The sequence below is a fragment of the Neofelis nebulosa genome, chromosome 1 (genome assembly GCF_028018385.1).
Source record: "Neofelis nebulosa isolate mNeoNeb1 chromosome 1, mNeoNeb1.pri, whole genome shotgun sequence".
Classification (NCBI taxonomy): domain Eukaryota; kingdom Metazoa; phylum Chordata; class Mammalia; order Carnivora; family Felidae; genus Neofelis; species Neofelis nebulosa.
This window is the reverse complement of record NC_080782.1, coordinates 122,724,633-122,747,605: the sequence shown is the minus strand read 5'-3', so window position 1 is coordinate 122,747,605 and position 22,973 is coordinate 122,724,633. Positions and strand designations below refer to the sequence as shown.

Genomic DNA, 22,973 nt, shown 5'->3' with positions numbered 1-22,973 from the left:
ATGGAAACACTGGGGTTATGCAATCACAGGGTCACAGAGGTCAAAGGACCAGGGCAGCAATGAGATTGATAAGCACATGATTTCTGGAGTGAGAGGCTTGATGTAGTCACAGCTCCTCCCACAGGGCTGCCAGCCTCCCTCACCTTCTTTTCCTTGAGCAGCAGCAAGCAGCGACCACGCAGCAGAAAGAACCTCTCCTGGAAGCGGTTTCCCAGTAAGCGGGGTGGCTCCTCCCTACATCGCAACAGACCCACCCTTGGGCTCTCGCGGCGGATACCTGGGCACAAACGGGCAATGCTAGGTGGAAGGTCCTGGGGGAGAGGCCTGGGGATGGGGATGCTGGACTGAAGAGGGAGGTTCACCTGTGAAGAGGCAGCCGGCCTGGGCCAGGGAGACTTTTCTCAAGAGCAAGGAGGCTGAGCAGGGCTCTGGGAGCTGGCACCATTGAAGGGCCTGCTCTAGGACCCTTTCCTTGGGGTGCAGGGGCCGCTCTAAGGAAGGGGTAAAGTGGGAGTGAAAATCAACCAGAATATCCATCCACAGCCTGGAGCCCCCAACTCCTTTCCCACCAGTCACATTCATTTATCCAATCCGCCGCCCAGCCAATGGTATTTATTTTAGCACTGACTCTGTGCCAGGCACTGTGCTGGCCCTGGGGATACAGTGATGAACACGAAACACAAAGCCCACAGCAGAGTGAGGGAGCAGACCTTAAGTCTGCCTTAAGTCAACCAAAGAATTGCAGACAATTAGTGCTTTGAAAGAAACAATAAGAAGCCGAGAGAGAGGAGGGCAGCCACTGGGACAGGGTAATGCCCAGGAAAGGCCATTCAAATTTTTAAATGTTTTTTAACATTTACTTATTTTTTTTCAGAGACACATAGAGACAGAGCGTGAGTGGGGTAGGGGCAGAGAGGGAGACACAGAATCTGAAGCAGGTTCCAGGCTCCAAGCTGTCAGCACAGAGCCCGATGAGGGGCTCGAACTCATGAACCATGAGATCATGACTTGAACCGACGTCAGACACTTAACTGGCAAGGCCTTTCAAAAGGGGACATTTGAGGATGAGACTGAGGCCAGAAGGGGTGGGAAGAACAAGCCATGCTAAGATCAGGGGAAGAAAATTGCAGGCATGACAAAATGCAGGAATAAAGGCCCTGAGTCAAGAAAGATGTGTTTGAAGAACAGCTAGCATGGCTGAAGCCCAGAGAATGAGTTATGTGAGATGAAGTCCAAGAAATAAGCAAGGTCCAGACGCTCAGGGATTGTGGGCCATAATAAGGAATTTGAATTTTATTTTAAGTCCAGTGGAAAGCCATCGGAAGGTAATGGCATGACGTGATTTACGCTTGCAATGCGTGTTGACTGCTGGAAAATGGATCATCAGGAGGCAAGAAGGGAACACTAGCCAGCTATTCCCTTTCTGGGGCTTTACATTTTAGTGGTTAATGTTGGGAGAAGAAAGATAGCAGTGACTTCATCTTGGGTGGTGGTAATGGTGGAGATGGAGAGAAGTGGCAGATTGTAATAGAATCAGCAAGACTAGGTGGTTGGGTTAGGTGTGAAGTTGAAGGAAAGAGAAGACTCCCAGCCTTGATAACTGAGTTAAGGAAAACTGGGAAATAGCTGGGGCTTTTTGTTAGGTGAAGGGGTCTGGAAACTGAGTTGAGTCTTGCACGTTTTAAGTTAGAGATGCTTATGAGACGTACAAGTGGAGGTGTGCAGTAGACAGTTGAATATGTGAGTCTGGAGCTCAGAGGAAAGATCTGGGCCAGAAATAAAAATTTGGGTGTCAGCTTTTTAATGGCACTTAAAGCCACTGGAATGGATGAGGCATCCAAGGAAGAATGTAGATAGAGAAAGGAAAAGGGTCCAGGTTGAATACTGGGTTCCTCCAACATTTGGAATCTAGGCAAAGGAGGAAGAAAAGCCTTCTTTTTTTTTTTTTTAATTTTTTTTTTCAACATTTATTTATTTTTGGGACAGAGAGAGACAGAGCATGAACGGGGGAGGGACAGAGAGAGAGGGAGACACAGAATCGGAAACAGGCTCCAGGCTCTGAGCCATCAGCCCAGAGCCTGACGCGGGGCTTGAACTCACGGACCGTGAGATCGTGACCTGGCTGAAGTCGGACGCTTAACCGACTGCGCCACCCAGGCGCCCCAGAAAAGCCTTCTTTGATGCAGAAGGGAAACCTAGGGTTTGTGGGGTCCACAAAAGCCAAGAGAGAAGAGAGTATTGAGAAAGAGGGAGTGGTCAACAGTGTAGAATGTCCCCTCACATGCACGAGGACAATGTCCACTATATTTGGTAAAAGAAGGCACTGGTGACTTTGATCTCCCCCCATCACATGTGCATCCACACACACATGGTCATGCTCACCAAGTTCCCCGTGCTCACGAATTTCAAACATCACCCATAAGTCCATCCCAGCATCTGTCCCCCGCATCTCCAATACCTGGTTAGTCAGCTCCTCAGCAGTCAGTGTCGGAGACACCTGGGGTCATGGCAAGAGCAGGGGACCCATGCTGGTCAGTTCACTGACCCTGCTTCCCCCAATCCTCCCATCTCCCCAACTGTCCCCTTAGGACTGACCTTCAGGGTAACACAGTTGTCTGGGAGCTGCTGTTCTATATAAACCTCCATGATGAGGTCTCCAGCCTGGGACAGCTGAGGGGACGGGTAAAGTATTCAGGAGGACACAAGAGAATCCAAAATATCAAGGTCAGAGGACTCCTTATGTTGCCTTATAAGCACTTTCCCCCACAAAAGTCACCTCCTACCCCTCATCCCCAATGTGGCTCAGGCCCTTATAAGGGAGAACCCCAGGAGTGGCAGAACCACATCTTCAGGCTGCATGGGTATTTCCCAAGGCAGAACAACATATGGAAAGACAAGTTTAGAGTCAGACTCTCTGGGTTACATCTCTGGCACTCGCTACAGTATGACTTTGAATAAGTGACCCTCAAGGCCTTCTTTTTTATAACTATTTTTTTTAATGTCTATTTATTTTGAGAGAGACAGAGCAGGGGAGGGGCAGAGAGAAAGAATCCCAAGCAGGCTCTGCGCCATCAATGCAGAGCTCAACGCGGGGCTGAAACTCACTAACAGCCAGCTCATGACCTGAGCTGAAACTGAGTCAGATGCTCAACCAACTGAGCCACCCAGGTGCCCCGCTCTGTTTATTTGAAAAAATAGAACTGTACACCTCATGGAGTTGTGTGATGTTAAAGTGAGATCATAGGGTTTAGAATATAAGTCCTCTGCTGTTTGTTATCCTATTTATTACTATTATTCTCAGCACTTGGTCTAACTTAGCTAACTCTTCCTTGGATCTTTTTTTTACATGCAGAACTGAAGTACTCGCCACCATTGTGTAATGAAGAATCCTCATGGTGGAATAAGTGGAGTAAATCCTAAACCAAACCCCTCTCCCCAAAGCACTCCCCTCCTTGGTTTCCCCCTTTCTCTGAAAGCTGACGGCCAATGTCCAGCAGCAGAAGGCCACCCTCCTGTCTTGATATCCCCTCCTGGCCCACTCAGGAGTCTAAGGTCAGGACAAGTTACCTGTACATCCTTCCAGGTGGTGATAAGACTGACTTCCAAGTCAATCTGAGCTACCTGGTCAGAGTCAATCTGTGGAAGAGTCAAAAAGAAGTGTGTATTGTGGAGGTGGGTGTTGGTGCTAGGAAATGAGGGAAGAAGGGAGAGATGTACAAGACCAGAGGGTCTATATGAGAGCATTAGAGGCCAGAAGAGCTAAGAACTAATGGGGCATGGGCATTTGGAGTGACGTTATGGGATAGAGGGGCCCAGGGCTCTGGAAGGTGATTCCCGACGCAGAGGGCTTTCAGAGGTCTGGGCTGGGGTCCTGTTGAGGAGAGCAAGATCTAGAATCCAGGAAGAGGGACTATAGTCAGGGGTTGAGAGAGCTTACATTAAAGACAGAGATGTAGCCATCGATGAGTTCCTGCAGCACCCGCACCTCATGTTCCCCCCGCCCATCTGTCTGGAACACACTAGGTGCAAACAGCAGGGCCAGGTTCCGCGTGCACATTTGGTTTATAGCAGCACACTTTTGCACCCTGCAGAAGGGCGTGACATGGGTCACAAAGGATGCAGCTTGCGCTCACCTGTTGGTCAATGCATCCATTCATTCAGCAAACACTTATTGAGTTCCTACAGTATGCCAGGCCCTGGGCTAAGCATTTGGGATACAGCTGTAAGACACAATACTGGCCTCAAGGAGCTCCCAGTCTAGGGGAGAGACAGATAAGGATGGGTGATTATAAATATTGTAGGAGGCAGCACACTTTTATGTAAAGGGACAGACAGTAAATATTTTAGGCTTGTAGGCCATACGTTCCCTGTTGCAATTCCTCAGTTCTACTGTTGTAGTATGAGAAGAGTTATAGACAATATAAAAGTGAATGGGTGTGGCTTTACACTTCGTGGACAAAACTTCATCTAGAAATACAGGCAACAGGTTGGATTCGGCTCATGGGCCATAGTTGGCCCATCCCTGTGATATAGAGTAATCAGTACAATACAGCCAGTGTTCACCTTAGAATCGTTTAAAGTCCTGTCTCCCCAAGAGACTGGTCAAGATAGATCTGCAACTTACTCTTCTTTGTGTCTCCTACATCTAACCCTTTGTCATAGAATAATAAAACAAAATAATATTGATTGCTTACCGTTTTTGAATCCCTACTACATACATGCCAGGTGCTATAGTTAGGATTTTGGAAGGATTATTTCCTTCAACGCTCATGACCTAGGAGGTGGATACTATTCGTTACACCATCTTCCTTTTACAAACGAGGAAACTGAGGCTCAGAGAGTACAAATAACACCCAAGGTGACACACTAGAATGGTGGAAGACTAGAGTAAAGCTTAGGTCTGCCTGACCTCAAAGTCCACACTCTGAACCTTTGTGCTCTGACGCTTTCACTTAACAATTGTTTACAGGATGAATGAATGAATGAATGTGGGGGGCAGGTAGACAGAGCTGATAAAGGGTCATTGAGGAGCCTGCGGGGGTCCTGGCCATACTGACCGATAGAGATGCCCAATGAGGGTAGCCAGCGTGCGGCGGTTAACCTGTGGCAGGCAGCCAATCACTTCTTTGTACTTCTCCAGGCGCTGATTCTTCTGTGGTAGCTCTGGGATGGAAAGGGGAAGGGGTGGAGATGATCTGGGAAGGGAGCGTGGAGGGATTTTTGAAGAAACAAACCTAGGGTGGATGTGCCTCTGCCCCCTTCCCACCTTGGCCTAAGCTGAGTCCTTGAGTGATCCTGAGGGGTGGGGAGGAAGTACTGGGGAGGATGGCTGCCCAATCCCACAAAACAGCCTCAGGGATTCAAGGGTGTGTGTGTGTTGGGGGGGGGGGTGGAGTTCCTGGTTGTCCCTTGGCTATCTGTGAAGAGTTTTTAGGGACCTTGGGAGTACCAGCAGCCTCCCTCCAGCGGGGCAACAACCGTGCACAGGTCACAGGGTCATCGAGCTCTCGAAAGAAGCGTTTGAGCGTATCGGTGACATCCTCCACGAAGTGTTCCCCTGGCCGGAGCTTCACTGACCGGGCATCCCGCCGGAACTCAGCAAGGAGCCGAAGGCTACGGGCGCGGGCACCCCCTTTCCGGTATATGCCCTCCAGCTGGAGCCCTGAGAACAGCCAGCATCTCTGCTCACCACTGCCCAAAGACCCACCCACCCACCTGGTATCCAGTATCTGTGACCTACCCCCACCACCCCCCCTGACATGCTGTAGGGCTATTGGGGTAAATGGGCCAGAGAAGAGGAAGTCTGCCTCCATGGTCTTGACTCTCAAGACCCTGCTCAAGTACTCCTGCTCAGAAGGTCCTTCCCTAACCATGATATTACACAGAGTCCCCATCACTCACTATTTTGGTTTTGAAATAGCACTTTCAAATCATATTACAGTCAATCCTCACTATTCAGATTCAATATTGTGAATTTATCTACTTGCTAAAATTTATTTGAAACTCCCAAACCAGTACTTGTGGCACTTTCCCAGTCATTTGTGAACATGCGCAGAGCAGAGACGAATTTGAGTTGCCTATTGGACACATTCCCAGCTAAGCTCTCATATGGTAAACAAGTGTAGTCTTCATGGTATATATAGAACCACATTTTTTCATTCTTGTGCTTTTTTTCTTTGGGTAGTTTCACTATTTGAAATGGCCCCCAAGTGAAGTGCTAAAGTGCTGTCTAGTATTCCTAAGTACAAGAAGGCTGTGATGTGCCTTATGGAGAAAATATGTGTGTCAGATAAGCTTTCCTTATGCATGAGTTACAGTGCTGCTGGCTGTGAATTCAAAGTTAACAGATCACAAATACATATTAAAGCAAGTATCTTTAAACAGAAACACACTTAAAACAAAGTTACATATTGATGGATCAGTTGATGAGAATGTGACCAGAGCTTCCCAGGAACCCAACCCTGTATTTCCACTGGGGCAACAATTTAGTATTCATTCATTCAATGTTTGCAATAACTTCATAGAACAAAACTACCATGAATAATGAGAACTGACTGTATTTTTCTTACTTATTACCCAGTTCTCCCACTAGTCTCTGAGCATCATAGAACTTTCCCTTTTCACCACTATATGTCCAGTGTCTGGCACATGGGAGCAGCTCAGTAAACATCTGCTGAATGAAGAGCGGCAGTCCAGGAACTGTGGAGGAGTGGGTATGGGCACCCATGCTCTTTCTCCAGGACTTTCACTGGACTGCTGACTTAATCCCTCCTTTGAACATGAGGAAGACTGAGAACAGGATGGGATCTAGTGAGCAGGCAAAGTCAGTGCATGAGGCTACTACCAAAGTGTGGAGAATGTCATTAGCCACTCACTATCCACTGTCAATGTTGTAAGCACAACTATTTGTAGTTAATGGATGTGCCTTTCCCCCCTTTATTGCCTTCCTTAGTTTTCCATGAAGTTTCCTTCTCAAGAGTCCTGCCTTCTAGGGGCACCTGGGTGGCTCAGTCAGTTAAGTGTCCGACCTTGCCTCAGGTCATGATCTCATGGTTCATGGGTTCGAGCCCAAATTGGGCTCTGTGCTGACAGCTCAGAGCCTGGAGCCTGCTTCAGATTCTGTCTCTCTCCATCTCTGCCCCTCCCCCACTCATGTTCTGTCTCTCTCGTCAAAAATAAATAAACGTTAAAAAAAATTAAAAAAAAAAAGAGTCCTGCCTTCTAAAGGGGGTTCATCAAGGAGCTAGATTCTACTTGGTGCCTCCTTGGGCTGGAGAATAAAGCAGAGGCCAAAAAGTCACAGAGAATTCTGGGAGCCACTCACACAGCTGAGCCTTTATGCCTGGAAAAACTCCCACACAGAATAAATCTGCTCAGACCTTCAAGGATTTTGCTGCACAGCTTGGCTCTTGCCTTACAGCTGCCCCCTCTTTGTTCTTTATGGCTCTCCATCTCCAGTCACATTTCAGTGCTGCTCTGCTCCCCTTTCATGCCCACGGCCCACTAACAGCTACCTTGGAACACTTACTACCTGCCAGATGCTGTGCTAAATGCTTTACATATGTTCTCTTACTATCACAAGTATCCTAGAAAACGAGGACTGTTAGTAGCCCCATTCTACCAATGGGGGAACTAAGGCTCAGAAAGGTAAAGAAGCTGGCCAAGGATCATACATAAGGTTGTTGTTAGGCTGCAATCTCTGGAGGCAAAGCTTCTGTAGGCAGATCACAACTTCTGGCTGTTCCTATGTCCCCCATCCCCTACTGGCTCAGTATTGGCCAGTACCCACTCACCATGCTGGGTGACAAAACTGATGCAGGCATCCACGATGATGGGGATGTCACCCCGGCTCATCTGCTGCTCTTGCAGCCCTGTGCCGCCCCCGCCAGCAGCCCCCTCAATGGCCGCGGTCCATGCTGAGAAATCCAGCCGGCCCTCCCCCTGCAGATACAGGGTCCTGAGACCCAAGAGGCCTGAGTCAGAGCCAGCTCCTGAGGGTCCTTTAAACTAAGAGGCCCAGGATCACAAGGCCCAGTCTTCCAAGAGCCACCAGCAGGGGGCAGCAAAATTCAACCCAGACAGAGCCCCTGAACTAGGCAATGGAATTTGAGGAAGTGGGTAGTGGTCCAGCAGACCAGGGTGGAGGGTGGAGCGGGGCAGGCTCTAGAAAGAGGGATCCAGGGTCAAGGATAAGGGCAACACTTACCTTCCTGTTTCCACCAGGACCAAATGCTCCTTCTTGTCTGGGGTGTCAGCTGCTGAAACCACACCTGGGAGGAGAACCATGAGACAGTATCATGACTGTCTTCATCATAGTGACTAATATTTACTAAGTATTTAAGGTATGTAGGTGCCAGACTAGGAACCCTACAAACAATGCTGTATTAAATTCTGTAAGTTACATACTATTATCCCCATTTTACAGGTGACATATTAATGCTCAGAGAGGTTAAGCTGCTTGTCTCATTACTTGTTATAAAATGGCAAAGCTGAGCTGGAACTCAGGTGTCTTGTCTCCAAAGCCCTCTGATATTATCCCATACTGTTCTCTTTGAGGAAGTGAGAATACCCAGTCCCCTCTCCCAGTCTCCAACCAGCAAATGACTCCAAATAACAGTAACAGTAACATTTATAACATGTAACATTTATTAAACACCTATAAGATAGGTCCTACCAGGCTCTGTGATAAGTGTTTTACATGCACTGCCTTATTTGAAACTACAACTGTTTCATTGTGCCAACTGTAAAGAGGAGGAAACTAAGGCACAGAAAGGTTAAGCAACCTGTCCAAGATCACACAGCTAGAAAGTGACAGAGGTGGAGGTCTGTATCTGGGCAGTGTGACTCCAAAGTTTGTGCCTGAATACACTATGTTCTGCTGTTTCCCCTAGGGATCCCCAAATAGATGAAGGTCCACTGTCCCTTACCCCATGGCCACCTTTCATCCCTGTCCCCACCCCTGCTCACTGATTTCCTGTAGCCGCCGCAGATGCACCATGTCCTCAGGGGCTGGAGAGCCAGGGCCCGGTGCTGGACACAGGAAGAGGTGGTCACCACGAAGAAGTCCAAACCCTGACAGCCAGAGGCCAGGGGCCAGGGCTGAATGGGTGGGAGAGCGTAGCCACAGGCGGCCCAGCCGCAGCAGCCCAGGGCCCAGCAGCTGGTGACAGCTCAGCGGGGAGAACCACTGTGAGTCAAGAGGAAGACATGGGGAACAAGGAGGATGGGGAAAGAGATAACAGGTGGAGAGAAGAGTGAGAAGGATAGGGAAAGACATGAAGAGAGAGCAGAAGAAAGACCGGAATGAAAAGCGATGGGGAGAGAATAAAAGAAAGACACAAGAACACAGGAGATGGATGGAGAAAGACAGGAAAGAAATTCAGTTCAATTTAATTTGCTCCAGCCAACACAGAGAAGATATTCTGTGTGGCAGCCTTATGCCCTTAAATGTAAGGGTAAGGGATGTAAGGGATGTAAGGGTAAGAAAGAATGGGCAGCCAAAATGCTCTAACTGAAGAGTCACGATGCCCTGGGAAATCCCACCACCCTAAGGGGTCAGGGGAGGATTTGTGAAGAAATAAATGTTGGAGATGGTCTGCAAAATGGTGCTTCTCCAGCTACCTGCGGTGATGAAACAAGGAATTCTTTTCTTTTTTTTTTTTTGTTCAAAATTCCAATCTGTTACTAATAGTACTTTTGTAAAAAACAATAAAAATGAACTACTAGAAAAGTAAACTGAAAAAAGAAATACACAATATAAGCCCTCCCTTTTAAAAAGTAGATTCTACACATAAAATCACTCTGTGACATTCCAATGAATGTTTGAGCATTTCCCACAGAGAAGTGTCACATCCTGCAGGGCCGACCTGGTGAGGCCAGAAGGAGGCCCTTGGACTTTGGTAATGGGAAGTCACTAACCACCCCTGAAGAGTAGCAGCTCATAAGTCTGGCAGAGGAGGGCAGCCATGAGGGGTTAAGGAGGAAGGGCATGCTTGCTAGGGCACACGACTATTCTGAGGGGTTGTCAGGAGGGCACCAGGGTGATAAGAAGCTGAAGGTGGAGCAGGACTGAGGGAAAAAACGGTTAAGGACGGGAGCGATTGGAGCAATGGGCATCATCATCACCATTACTATTTCAACACCCACAGATGGAGGGCCTGCTGTGTGCCAAGCAGGGCGGGTCTCACATGTCACTTAATCCTCAACGCCAAGGGGAGCATCTTTTAGAGCCACTCTATCTGTATGGAAAAGCTCACAAGGCTGAGAGTTGGAGGACTCAGATCCCAGGATATCTGACTTTAGGGCCTGAGCCTTTTTTTTAATATTCATTTATTTTTGAAAGAGCGCAAGTTGGGGAGGGGCAGAGAGAGGGAGACAGAGGGTCCAAAGGGGGCTCTGCACTGACAGCAGCGAGCTCAATGTGAGACTCAAACTCATGAATGGAGAGAGATCATGACCCGAGACAAAGTCAATGCTCAACTGACTGAGCCACCCAGGAACCCCTAGGGCCCGAACTTTTAATTGCAGGGAGAGGGTGCAGGACAGAGAGACCAGCTTGCCTGGGAATGGAGACGCTGGGTCTCATAAAGGCAGCCTCACCTGTGCACTGGGAGAACTTGGGGAAGGGGGAAGTGGGAGTTAGAGGCAGCCTTTCCTTGGGAAGAAGGCCTGCACAATGAAGTTCAAGCCATGAGCTTTGGAGACAAAGGCCTGTTTTCAATCCTGGGCTCTGCTCCTCCTAGCTCTATGACCTTGATCAAATGACTTCATAACCTGTGTAACTCTGTTTCCCTGTATGTGAAATACCGATAATCCTTTCCTCTCAGGGTTGTTGTGAAAGTTAAATGAGCTATTGAGTGGGCAGTGCCTAACACTGGTCCTAGCACAGCTGTTAATGAAGGTGGATGTGGTAGGGGTGGCTGTAGGAACAGGAGAGGGCATGATGGGGACAGCTGGGGACAGGGAAACCATGGGCTGTTAGGGAGGAGGTCTCAGCTGGCTCACCTTGCCCACAGCACTGGTCCAGGCCTCCAGACTGTCAGCTCCATCTGTGCCAAAATGCTGGATCCTCCCCCCAGTGAGGATGAGCTCAAAGGAAAAGGGGAATCTAGAAAGAAAGTGAGGTTAAGGAGGAGAATGGGGACCAAGAGGGGCTGGCAGGCTCAGGATCACAAAGGGCAAAGGGGGAGTGCAGGGAGTATGGGGTGTGGTTACCTGTCGAGGGGTGTGGTTACCTGTCAAGGTCACTTGGGTCAGTGGGTGGGGGACTCACACCCAGACATACAACATCTTGGGGCTGGATGAGGCTGAGGGGTTCAGGGCTGCTTTCTGACACAAACATTTCCAGAGCTGCTCTCAGCACGCACCACATTCGGGGGGGAGCTAAGGGGGAGGCTGATAGTCAGCAAGCAGAAGATGTCTGTCCCTACCGTCATAATTCCCATTTCCCATATTTATTCTTTCTATGCCAAACCCTCTGCCTGTGTATGATCTCACGTAATCTTTACAACAACACTATGAGGTGGGTATCATCTTCAGTCCTCTTTGCAGGTAGGGAAACTGAGGCCCAGAGTTTGAGTAGTTTGCCCGAGTCACATTAGTAGGAAGTAGCAGAGCTGGGATTTGGCCCAGGCAGTCTGACTTCACAGCACACGCTCTCATCTATCACCCAGTGCTGCCACCAGGCATGGTCCCTCTCTTACTCCCAGCACCTAGCCCACTCCAGGGTGTGGCCCTACTTGCCCTTCCCGCCCCTCTGCGGTACACCTTGCTCATCCCAGTTTCTGCCCCATCTCCCCCCACCCTCGGCTCGCCTCTCACCATCCCGGCCCCTGCGAGGAGGTGGGGGTCCAGGTTTGTTGCTGATGGGACCACAGTACAGGAAGCTGCTGTAAGTGGCAGGTACCACCACCTCATTGTACACGCCAGGGGAAGGGTCTGCAAGGGGAAGGAGAAGTGGTCAGTTCAGTGCAGTGCAATGGGATGGCCTGAGTCATCAGGAAAAGGATCAGACTGAGGAAGACAGTGGGACCCAACTCCACTGGCAGCATGGCCAAGTCAAGCCCAGTGGGGCTGGACCCCTTACTACCCAGATTAGTAAAGATGGTAGTAGGAAGCAAGATACCAGCCCTTGCCCACTGCCTCTCCCAACCAGCCATCCATTCACCCAGTCAGCCCAGGGTGGAAACCTCTAAGCATGGGCCATCCTATAAGTGCCACAGCCCCTCTGGCCTGACCCCTGGAGAGAAGCATCATTAGATGACTGTTTCTTTGATCAGACTTCCCCAGGGACATGAGATCTCCTTTATGGGTTGACCTTGTCAGGGGTTCACCAGCACTAACACCTCAAACATCCAGATCCATTCCAGGCAGTGGCTGCCATTGATCATTTCATGACTTCAGGATATAGGACCCAGAGGATCTAGAAGGTTGGGAAACTACCCAAACTGGGCCATTGTGATGGGATGAGTAAAAGGGTACATGGGGCTCCCTGGAACAATCAAGGCATGATTCAGGGTTGAGAATTCTTAGGGGATGAGAAAGGAGGTCCTTCTGGGGATTACCTGGGAGCAGGAGACCAGAGAAGCTGCCATCAGGTGCTGAGGGGGACCAGGACTCCTCGCCCTCAGAGGCCTCAACACAGAGGAGCTGGGTCATGTTCTTCAGCAGGTTGGGTCCTGTCACAGCTGCACACAGTGCCTACAGAAGGGGAAGGGCCTCTATCAGCCCCAAGACCCAACCTGACAGTGTGGGGACAGTCCTCCAGTCATCAGAAACAGCCCCAACCCCACGCCAAGTCTAGGCATTTCAACTCAGAGACTGCCCTCCTCCATCAGCCCCAACCTGTCCCTCCTACCTGGAGAAGCTGGCCATGATCTAGATACTGAGGGTGGGGCTTCCGGAAGAGACCCAGTCGGTACTTCCGGGAAATGAACTCTCCCCGGGGGCCAGGGCTTGTATCTGGATGCAGCCCCTCACCTGGGGGTAATGCCCCTGCCCAGAAGCGATTGGCACGATCATTTCCCAGGACAATGAACAACTGTAGGATGACAAAGGGCAGAGGCAACTGACAGGAACTCGAGTCGTCAGACATTTCAATCCTGCCCTCAAGCTGGGCCCACAGCCTTTTATGGATGCTTTTCTTCCATCTTCCTCACTTTTTCCCTCTTCAGACTCCTCACCTGCACTATCTCATTACTCCACACACTTGTGTCCAGCTTCAGGCTCTGTACTTTGGAGATCCCAGAACCCAGGGCCCGGTGCTGACCTGTTAGAGTATGAAGGGTATGTGGCATAGATACCCAGAACCTCCAGCCTCAGCCCCCACTCCCTCTCCCTGTTTTAGCTAAAGGCCCCAGCCCTCACCTGCACACTGCTTGCAGATGACCACCCCGAGGTTGACAGCAGCCCAGTCTGGGCGGGAGGCGCCACAGTCCGCACAGTGCCGGTTTGCCCGATTGGACCAGATTTTCTCAGCCACCTCGTAGTCAGACAGGGTCTCGGTTACTGCTTCCTGCAGAGCGGCCGCCCAGCTCTGCCGAGCACCCCCAGACTCGGCTGTGAAGCTGAGGGGTGGACAGCCAGTCTGTGGGCATGGATACCCCCTCCTACCTGTCCCATCTCACTAGCCATTCCTGCAGGAAGCCCTGCAGGCCAGTTCTGGGCCAGCCCAGACCCTCCTGAGACCTTGACCCTGATCACTGGAATTCCATCAGTGCACACCCACTGACATCCTACTGAAGAGGCCTCTAGTCCTCTACCTGCCCTGGGTCTCCTTCAAAAGTCTCTCCCCCAGGGGTGCCTGGGTGGCTCAGCCTGTTAAGTGTCTGTCTTTGCTCAGGTCATGACCTCCCTGTTTGTGGGTTCAAGAGTGCAGAGCCTGCTTGGGATTCTCCCTCTCTCTCTCTCTCTCTCTCTCTCTCTCCCTCTGCCCCTCCCCCCACTCACACTTTCTCTCCCTCCCCGCCCCCCCCCCCACCCTTTCTCTCTCTCTCTCATAAATATTATTTATTTAAAAATAAATAATAAACTTAAAAAAAGTCTCTTCCCCATCCCTGCCTCCTGCCAGTCTGGGCCCCACCTGAAGCAGCGATGGGGCGTGAGCAGATCAAAACTGCGACTCTTGGTCTCCCTGACGCTGCATCCTTGCAGTTCAATGAAGCAGATCCCGATGCCGGAAGAAAAGGCCTGGTGGGATTGTGGGGGTTGGAACAGGTTCAATGAGGCACCAGAATGGGCTAGGCCAGGCTCCTTGGCCTCGGCCAGGCCCTTCTCACCTGCTCACTCTTGTACAGGGCAAGCTCTCCAGGGCTCAAAGCAGCAAAAACCTTGGCCTTGTGTCCACGAAGTTCTAGCATGCCTGTGCGGAGGGGTCGGGGTGGCTGAGGGGGCCGGGGATGGCCCAGGAGGCGCTGCTCCCTCAGGCAGGATTGCAGTGTGGAGCACCAGGTGTCCCGCTGGGCTGGTGGGGGACAGAGAAGCAGGTTAGCCAGCAGCTGTGTGCTCACATGGCTTCCCTGCCCCCCACCCTGACACAGTAGGGCCCTGCTTCTCACCCTCGCTCTCTGTGCGAAACACAAACACCCTCTGGCCAGTGATGACCTGGAACTTGTTATCCTTGCTGCTGCGGGTCATCTCAATGGCAGTCAGAGGGATCACACCCTTGGGGAAGGGATCCTGGAGAGACAGCCCAGTGACCCAAAGGGACAGCAATTCAACCATGTGTGCTGACCCTGGGGCCAGCGCCAACTTTTAATGAGATCGGCATTCATTCCACAAGCAGTGGGGTACAGCTGCTAACCTAGCTACTTTAGATGCTGACATCAGTCGTGTGGTGACCGCCTCCCCGCCCCCCCCCCCCCCAACCTGGGCTTCCCATCTTGCAGTCCGGAGCCTTTCTCAACCCTCCCCTTCCCTTTCTCTTTCCCTAGGCCCAACATAGCATCTCCCAGACCCCCACCTTATCATTGCCAAAGTACATCAGACTCCTGCCGTTGAACTGCACAAAGCGCCTCTGGAAAACGTAGTTTCTGGGGAAGGCAGGGGCCAAGATGAGTGAGTGGTGGAGGCTGTATCCTGAGGGTTCCTAGGGTCTGGGAGTACCTGGGACCTGACCCACCACCACCACCCAGCCTCCCTCTTCCCTCTTCTCCCTCCCTACCCTCCCTTTCCCTCCCCAGTAGCCCCACCCCTGAGGGGAGAGCTTGTCTAGCCAGCCGCTGAGCAGGGGCGTGGGGCGGTCTGCTGTGGATGAGAAGCTGGCATAGGGTGAAATGAGGTCATCATTCATCTCCATGTCCAGGGTGGGCAGTGAGAGGGTAGAATCCCCAGGCAGCTCAAGGCTAGCATAGCCAGCATCCTCCCGTGCTTCCAGATCCTGCCTGCTGAGCCTTATGTGGGGCAAGAGAGAACATATATATTAGACCCTGGTCCCTAGACACCCCCACCCACAGCACTTCGTAGAATGTTTGGAAGGTACTGGATCACTTTTCAAACAGGGAAATGGGGATGTTGGGAACCCAAAAGATTATCATAGAGCCTTTTCCCTGAGCACACTTGGATTTTTTACTGGAAAAATTTCAGTCCCTCTCCTTTGCCATTAGTATTACTTGGTAGAAAAGTTGGGGAAAGGCTGTGTAGCTGGCTTTCTGCCACAGTTGCTGATATCTAATCAATAAGTCTTTTTGGTTCTCTCTCCAAAAATGCTTGACTTTCTCTCCCTGGACCAAATTCCCATGAGTTCTCACCAGGGTGATATGAATTACCTAACTGGTCACCTGCTTCCACTCCTGCCCTCCCTTGGACCTCACTTTCCATCACTACCAGAGCACTCCTTTAAAAATGCAATTGACCCTTTCTCTGCTCCTCCCCTGCTCACAGTCTGTCTGTCTGTCTCTCTCTCAAAAATAAATAAACATTAAAAAAAAATTTTTAAAAAAGGGTGCCACATGGCTGGCTCAGTTGGTTAAGCGTCCAACTTCAGCTCCCGTCATGATCTCACAGTTTGTGAATTTGAGCCCCGCGTTGGGCTCTGTGCTGACAGCTCAGAGCCTGGAGCCTGCTTCAGATTCTGTGTCTCCCTCTCTCTCTGCTCCTCCCCCGTTCACGCTCTGTCTCTGTCTCTCTCTCAAAAATAAACATTAAAAAAAAATGTAATGCAAATGAGATCATTTCACTATCCTCCACCACCCCTTCCCTCAATGAAATCCTGCATAACTTCTCATTTGCAGTTGGGATAAATCCAAATCCCTTAACACGAGCTGTAAGACCTTGTACAATGAGACCCACACCCAATCCCCTGACCTCCTTTTATATCACCCTTGCCTTTGCTTACTACAGTTTAGCCACCTTCTCTTCCCTCTTTCAGAGTCTTTGCACATGCTGTTCCTTCTGCCCAGAACATGCTTCCCTGGGCTGCTTTATCTCAGCCCTTAGGTCTTTGCTTATGCCATCTTCCCAGGAAGTCCTCTATTATTCTCTGTCACTTTCCAGGAGTCCTTAACCTCAGTAGCACAAAGTCACTTGGGAAACCTTAAAATACCAGTATATGGCCCCCATCCTAGATTTTTAAGTTTGATCATCTGGGAGTGGGCTCATGAATGTTTATTTCTAAAAGTTCCCCAGGCTGGGTTGCCTGGGTAGCTCAGTTCATTAAGCATCCGACTTGGGCTCAGATCATGATCTCCGTTTTGGTTCATGAGTTGGAGCCCCACATAGGGATCTGTGCTGGTGGTGCAGAATCTGCTTGGGATTCTCTCTCTGCCCCTTCCCCACTTGTGTGCTCTCTCTCTCTCTCTCTCAAAATCAATAAACTAAAAAAAAAAAAGTTCCCAGACTATAGTGCAGCTAAGGTTGAAAACCATTACTCTACCCTATTTGTTTCTTACTTAAGTGAGAAACACTTACTTAAATTGCTTACTTAAGCAATCAGTTAAGAACCCCCACAAACTCCCAGTGCCTCATCTACCCAATTTCACACATTTTTTACATTCCTTCTGCTGCTGTCATAAACATCCCTGTTTGAAACCAGTCCCTCCTCTGTGCACCAACCTCTCACCTACACAGGATGTTGCTCCAGACTGTCTCCCCTTCCTCTCCCCGACAGCAACTAATTCTCCCTCTCTACCAGATCCCTGCAATCCATCTATAAACATATGTAACACTGCCTCCTACAAAAAACATTTCTTAACTCCACTTCCACTGTAACAACCACTCAACCCTGTGCTCTTCTTTGCAGAAAAATTCAAAAATGTCATCTGTACCTTCCAACTCCTTCTGTTATTTCTTGAGACCATTTTGATCTGGCTTTCACCTTTACCTCTTGTCAAGGTCCCCAGTGACCTCTATGTTGCCAATTCCAGAAGCCAATTCTCAGTCCTTGTCTTTCTTGACCTCCTGGCAGCATTTGAACTGTTGACCTCCCCCTCCTCCTATCTTCACTTGGCTCCTATGACATCACACTCTTCTGGTTTTCCTTCTCCTTTACTACTCATTTCTTTTTAGTCTGTTTTTCTGGTTCTTCCTCTTCTCCCAAACCTCTTGATATTGGGGTATGCTAGGACTCTGATCTTGGTCCTCTGCTCTATCGACACTCACTCACAGCTATATACACCCATGTAAATGCTGTAAACTCACAAATTTAGATCTCCAGCTCAGACCTCTCCCCCAAACTCCAGGCTTGTATATTCAATGGTCTATTTGTCATCTCTTCTTGGGTTTATAATATATACCTCAAATTCAGCACATCCAAAATGGAGCTCCTGATCTCCCCACCACCCCCTGCTTTGTGCAGTTTCCCCATGTCAGATCAGAGCAACTCCAGGAACTTTCAGTTGCTCAAACAGCACTGTCCAACAGAGGTCACTGTGCAAACCACATATGTAATTTTCGATTTTCTAGTAGCCACATTAAAAAATAAAAAGAGGGGCGCCTGGGTGGCTGAGTCGGTTAAGCGGCCAACTTCAGCTCAGGTCATGATCTCTCAGTCTGTGAGTTCGAGCCCCGCGTCGGACTCTGTGCTGACAGCTCAGAGCCTGGAGCCTGTTTCGGATTCTGTGTTTCCCTCTCTCTGACCCTCCCCTGTTCATGCTCTGTCTCTCTCTGTCTCAAAAATAAAATAAACGTTAAAAAAAATTTAAAAAAATAAAAAGAAACAAGTAAAACTAATTATATTTTATTTAATCCCACATACCCAACATATTAACATTTTACTATGTCATCCATATAAAAAGTAAGATAATTTATGTCTACTTCTGTCATATTCATCCAGTACTGATTTTTTTTCATGCTAAGTCTTTCAAATTTGGTAGTTTTATAGTTACAGCACATCTTACTCCAGACTAGCCACATTTCATGTGTTCAGTAAGCACGTGTGGCTAGTGGCTACCACACTGGACAGTGCAGCTCACACTAAAATCTTTGAGGTCATTCTTGACTGCTCTTTTCTCTCACACCCCAAGTGTCAATGTCTCTCACATGACAGTTTGCCTTCAAAATATAACCCATATCCAACCACATCTTGCCATCTCCACTACCATGACCTAGTCTGAGATGTCTCATCTAGATTACTGCAATAACCTCATATCTGGTCTCTCTACTTCTGCTTTTGCTCCTACTGACCATTCCCAACACAGCAACCAGAGGGATTCTTAAAAATGTATTCAAAACCCTTCCAGTGGCTTCCCATTTCACTTAGAGTCAAAGCGAAAGTCCCCAAAAGGTCCTACCTGATCTGATTCTTTTTACCTCTCTGACATCATTTCCTCCCACTCTTCCTGCCCTGGCCACTATACCCCAGCCCCACTGGCCTTGTCACCACTCCTGGGTCTACCTGGAAGCCTCTATTCTAGCCACTCCCCCTGCCTGGGACACTTATCCCAGACACTGTCATGATTAACTCTCTCACACCCTTCATTTTGCTCAAGTGTCATTTGAAAACACTCTGGCAACTCTTAATGAAAAATTATAGCCCATTTCCCCTCACTCCATCCCAGCCTTCTTACCCTGCTCTTTTTTTTCCCATGGTATTTAATACCTTTTAACATATGATGTAACTTATTTATTATACTTATTTTTATTTGACTCCCCACACGGACAAGGATTTCTGATCTATCCCAAATACCTACAACATCTGGGATGCAGTAGATGCTCAATAAAGATTTGTTAAATGAAAGCAAGAAAAGCATTTCTCCGTATTGTAAATTATATATCCATCTGTTTGTCTACTTGTTTCAGTTCCTGTCTGCCCTTGAGTCACAAGAGGCTTGAGGGGGGTACTGGGTCGCCATAGTCCTTCTATATCTTGAGTACCTGGCTGGCACACAGTGGACACTCAATACACACTTGATGAATAACTGGATCCATAGCCACCACCAGACTGCTCCTCAAGCTTCTCTCTTCCTGCCATCACCACCCTACTGACTACTCACCTGTGTTCAACCCGGTCCTGACAGACACCTCTGCCTTCTCTTCTGTCAGGTGGCCCTGGGACCCCCACGGGCTGGACACCATAGTACAGGCAGCCAGGGTCCATGATATGTACTGCCAGGGGGAGTAATGGGAGAGACAAGGAAGAGGAGGTCAGGTGGGAATGTATGGGTCCTGAAGGGACCTGTCTCTCTCCCCCCAACCCATGATAACCCACCTACCTGTGCCTGCTGTGGGCCTGAGGGCAGGGGTGGGGGCAGCTGCCTGGGAGCTGTCTGGGGTCCTGAGGGAAAAGGTCTAGTGATCATTAAGGGAGAGAGGAGAGAGGAGAAACCCTCATGTCCTGCACCTTCTTGCCCCCACCCAGCACTGGATCCCAAGGAAGCCAGCCCCACTCACATGTCCTGGGCTGTCTGTGCCCCGCCTCTTAAGTCCAGGCCAAAGTAGATGGCATTTGGCATCATTTCCACAGTATTCAAGGCTGAAGTCTGCTCAGAGGAGGAGGTGGGGAGAGGAGGGGAACTTGGGCTGGACTCCGGGCTCCTGGACACTTCTGGTTTCCAGAGGGTTGGGCTCACTCCAGGTCTTTGGGTGGTGGTGGGGCCACTGGGTCCACCAAATACTGTCCTGGGCTTAGGCACAGGCTTGGGGGGCTGGGCTTGGGGGGCTAGGCTGGGGGATGGCTCCATGGCACTGTCCAACTGGGAATCCAGGGAGCCCTCTGCAGCACCTGCCTGCAGCAGGCGCAGAATGCGTTTCCGGTGACCTGTGGCGCTGACACCCAACTGCCTCAGCTCCTCGTGGCCCAGGCCCCGGGCTGCACCCGCTGTAGCCAGGCCATGCCTTCGGAACGTGTCTGCATACTGCTCCAGGTGCACCGTGGCCAGCCACACAGCGATGTCCAGGTCCTGAGGGGCAGCCATGGGGGCTCAGGCCATTGCTGGGGGGAGCGGCAGGGTGAAGGAAGGGCTCAGGCTGAGATTCCCCCTCCCTGTCCCAAAGTCTGAGGCCTGGACAGGGGGTAGGTACCAGACTTGTCTTCCTCCAAAGAAAAATGACCAGTGGCCGGCAATCTGGAGGAAGAGCCGTCCCAGAACATCAGAAAGGGCTTTCTTATTATAGAGGAATCTCTTCATTTGCAGATGAGGACACTGAGGCTCAGAGAAGGGAAGAGGCTTGCCCCAGGCTCACAACAAATTGGTGGAAGTGTTGGCCCCCACGCTCCTGACCACCCTAGGTCTGGATCAAAGCTCTGCCTCTGCTTTATTGCATTCAACCAAGTCAGCATGGGACAAGATGACAGAAGCCTGCGGGGGCAGGATGGAAAGGGATGGTGGGAAGAGGGGCCTCATTACGTGGCCTAAGGTGGGTATAGAGGCAGCTGTGGCACAAGAGGAGGGAAGAGGTGGAGATTCCACCCCCCTGGTTTTCAGAACTGAGGTACAAGCTCGGCCATCCTAATCCTGGTCATTCCCAGTTCCTCCTCCCCTTCCACCTATTGTCTCTGCTCAGACTTCCTTCCTGTCCCTCCAGCCCTGGCCGCCCCCACATCCTGTCTGCCTTGGTCAGGCTGCCCAGAGAGCCCTAACTAGTTTCAGCAAGTGGGGTCCTGGCCGTGGAAACAGGCCGCCTGGGGAATGGGGATAGGGTGGAGAATTGGGCTGGAAAGAGGAGGGCCCAGAGGCCAGGGGTACTCCAGGGTCTTCACTCTCCACCAACCTGAAGCATGTTCACACACATGCATGCACACGTGAGCACCCTCCCTATAGCGACTCAAGAGTGTGAAATGACATCCCCCTACCTCTGCTTTCTCCAAATCTTCTTCCTCTGAGCTTTCCCTTTCCCTTTCCCATGCCTTTGGGCTCAAGTCTTTGAGGCTCTGTCCCGTTCTGCCATCCCGACCCTGACCCTGGTCTATTCTCTGGACCTGTCTCAGAGTTTTCTCTCTGCTTGTCCCTTTCTCTACCCCACTCTATCGGTCACTGCCTCTATCTAAATCCATCTTTGTTCCCCTCCTTCTTTTGCTCTGTCATTAAGCCTCTCCTTGCCTGAGTCTCCAATTTTAACTAGACCTTTAGGTGTATGTGACTCCAGATTCCTGTCTCTCTGCCTCTGCCTGTTAGGTTCTCACACACTTTCTCCCCATGGGGTCCTGACCAGGACTCTCTCTCGCCCCAGCATCAGTTCTGGCCTTTCTGCCTCTCCGCAGCTGGGCCCCCGTACCCAAGCTAGTTAGGGCCTGACTCAGAGCCCAGTTTCCCAGTGACTCAGATCCAGCCCGAGGGCACGGGACTGGAAACCCGGAGGTGCGCGGGGCAGGAGTGCCGGGGGCGGGCCGGGCAGCGCGGGGCAGCGCGGGCTGCGACGAAGGAGGGGGTTGAGGAGGGAGGGGGCAGAGGCCGGGCCACCGGAGGGAGGGGCGAGTCACGGCGGGGAGGGGGGCGGGGGAGGGCCGCCGGCGCGGACGGGGCCCTCGAGGAGGGGACGGGGAGGAGTCTGGGAAGCAGGGGCCCGTGGGCGCGGGGGTCCTCACCTCACTACGCGGCCGCCGTCCGCTCCCGGTGCCCGCCGCGCCGTCCGAGGCTCGGGTCGCGCAGAGCGGGCCCCGCCTCCCCTCAGCCCTCCCCCGACGGGCTCGGCCCCGCCCCGCCCCGCCGGCCGGTTCCCTCCGCTGGGCCCCGCTACTCCTTGTGCAAGCGCCGGCCTTCAAAAGGTTTGGGCTCCTTACCTAACCGCTGCGCTTATCTCGGGGCCTGGCCAACTCTGTCTTCCTAGGGGCCGAGAAAGGGACCGGAACAGGAGCGGGAGGTCAAGACAGCTTTAGAGAGAGGGACAAAGGGGTAAAGACCAGAATGGAGATGTGACAGAGGTAGAACCAGAGCGAAAAGGAGAGCGGTCCGGAGCACGGCTTTGCCCTTCTGCTGTTCCCTCCCCATCGTGCCAAAAGAGGAGGGAAAGAGGTGGGCCCTAAGCCCCCAGGGTGGCAGCCCCTGTCCCATGCCCAGCACCGTGGCTGGACCCTGGCACCCAGTTAGCGAGTGAAGGGAGGCTGGCATCCGGAAGTCACAGATAGCCACAGCCTGCCAAGCTGGGGACCCCTTCAGTAGCCCAGAGGTTTGACGTGAGGGAATAGGGGCCGATGCCTAGCAGAGGAGTCCCCATCTGCTTCTTCCTCCCCAAGAGCCAGGCCTAGGTTTCTTCCCAGAGGTGAAGGTCAGCAAGGCAACATTCCTACTCCCATACCCCCCAACCTGGGTCTTGGGGCTGCCTTTTAGGGGATAAGCCTGGCGCCCTGCAAGCTCAGTGACCCAGCAAGAAGTCTTTTCTTCTTTAGGAGAAGCCCCTTCTCTTCATCCTCGTACTCCTTTTTTTTTTTTTTTTTTTTTTTTTTTTTTTTGGTGAGGTGGGGGGCGGAGGTAGGGGGATGGGGGTGTTACCTGAGGGGAAATGGCTCCTCTCCTTTTTCCCAATCTTGCCTGGAGCCCTAGCCTTGAAGCCTGTCCCCCAGAGCCTGAGGCACTTCCCCCTCAGAGTTGGGCTGGTGTTTA

General features: G+C 51.0%; 1 protein-coding gene and 1 long non-coding RNA gene across 13 annotated transcripts in view; one reads left to right on the top strand and one right to left on the bottom strand.

Moving 5' to 3' along the window:
* The window catches only part of LOC131514064 (uncharacterized), a 9,510-nt gene extending 4,817 nt beyond the window's left edge, over nucleotides 1-4,693 (top strand). The window contains exon 3 of the long non-coding RNA XR_009262917.1: nucleotides 3,353-4,693. This is a non-coding gene — a long non-coding RNA (uncharacterized LOC131514064). The remainder of the gene's footprint in view (nucleotides 1-3,352) is intronic.
* ARAP3 (ArfGAP with RhoGAP domain, ankyrin repeat and PH domain 3) overlaps nucleotides 1-22,973 on the bottom strand; it is a 25,217-nt gene extending 2,244 nt beyond the window's left edge. For 2 of the 12 annotated variants that reach the window (XM_058733445.1, XM_058733508.1), the window contains exons 1-28: nucleotides 22,863-22,970; nucleotides 22,154-22,243; nucleotides 19,825-20,732; nucleotides 19,647-19,708; nucleotides 19,428-19,539; nucleotides 15,189-15,389; nucleotides 14,960-15,029; nucleotides 14,556-14,676; nucleotides 14,277-14,461; nucleotides 14,081-14,187; nucleotides 13,366-13,565; nucleotides 13,182-13,267; nucleotides 12,857-13,039; nucleotides 12,564-12,699; nucleotides 11,821-11,937; nucleotides 11,235-11,382; nucleotides 11,005-11,107; nucleotides 8,968-9,187; nucleotides 8,207-8,270; nucleotides 7,794-7,957; nucleotides 5,450-5,662; nucleotides 5,058-5,163; nucleotides 3,938-4,085; nucleotides 3,568-3,636; nucleotides 2,596-2,670; nucleotides 2,383-2,497; nucleotides 363-491; nucleotides 144-277 (exon numbers count right to left, since the gene is read on the bottom strand). In XM_058733445.1, coding sequence (XP_058589428.1) covers nucleotides 144-277; nucleotides 363-491; nucleotides 2,383-2,497; nucleotides 2,596-2,670; nucleotides 3,568-3,636; nucleotides 3,938-4,085; nucleotides 5,058-5,163; nucleotides 5,450-5,662; nucleotides 7,794-7,957; nucleotides 8,207-8,270; nucleotides 8,968-9,187; nucleotides 11,005-11,107; nucleotides 11,235-11,382; nucleotides 11,821-11,937; nucleotides 12,564-12,699; nucleotides 12,857-13,039; nucleotides 13,182-13,267; nucleotides 13,366-13,565; nucleotides 14,081-14,187; nucleotides 14,277-14,461; nucleotides 14,556-14,676; nucleotides 14,960-15,029; nucleotides 15,189-15,389; nucleotides 19,428-19,539; nucleotides 19,647-19,708; nucleotides 19,825-20,348 — 3,792 coding nt within the window. In that variant the 5' untranslated portion in view covers nucleotides 20,349-20,732; nucleotides 22,154-22,243; nucleotides 22,863-22,970. Of the gene's footprint in view, nucleotides 1-143; nucleotides 278-362; nucleotides 1,932-2,172; nucleotides 2,498-2,595; nucleotides 2,671-3,567; nucleotides 3,637-3,937; nucleotides 4,086-5,057; nucleotides 5,164-5,449; nucleotides 5,663-7,793; nucleotides 7,958-8,206; nucleotides 8,271-8,967; nucleotides 9,188-11,004; nucleotides 11,108-11,234; nucleotides 11,383-11,820; nucleotides 11,938-12,563; nucleotides 12,700-12,856; nucleotides 13,040-13,181; nucleotides 13,268-13,365; nucleotides 13,566-14,080; nucleotides 14,188-14,276; nucleotides 14,462-14,555; nucleotides 14,677-14,959; nucleotides 15,030-15,188; nucleotides 15,390-19,427; nucleotides 19,540-19,646; nucleotides 19,709-19,824; nucleotides 21,768-21,958; nucleotides 22,091-22,153; nucleotides 22,764-22,862 lie in introns of those variants that run through there. The other 10 variants (XM_058733480.1, XM_058733528.1, XM_058733518.1 and 7 more) reach the window with 10 other exon arrangements.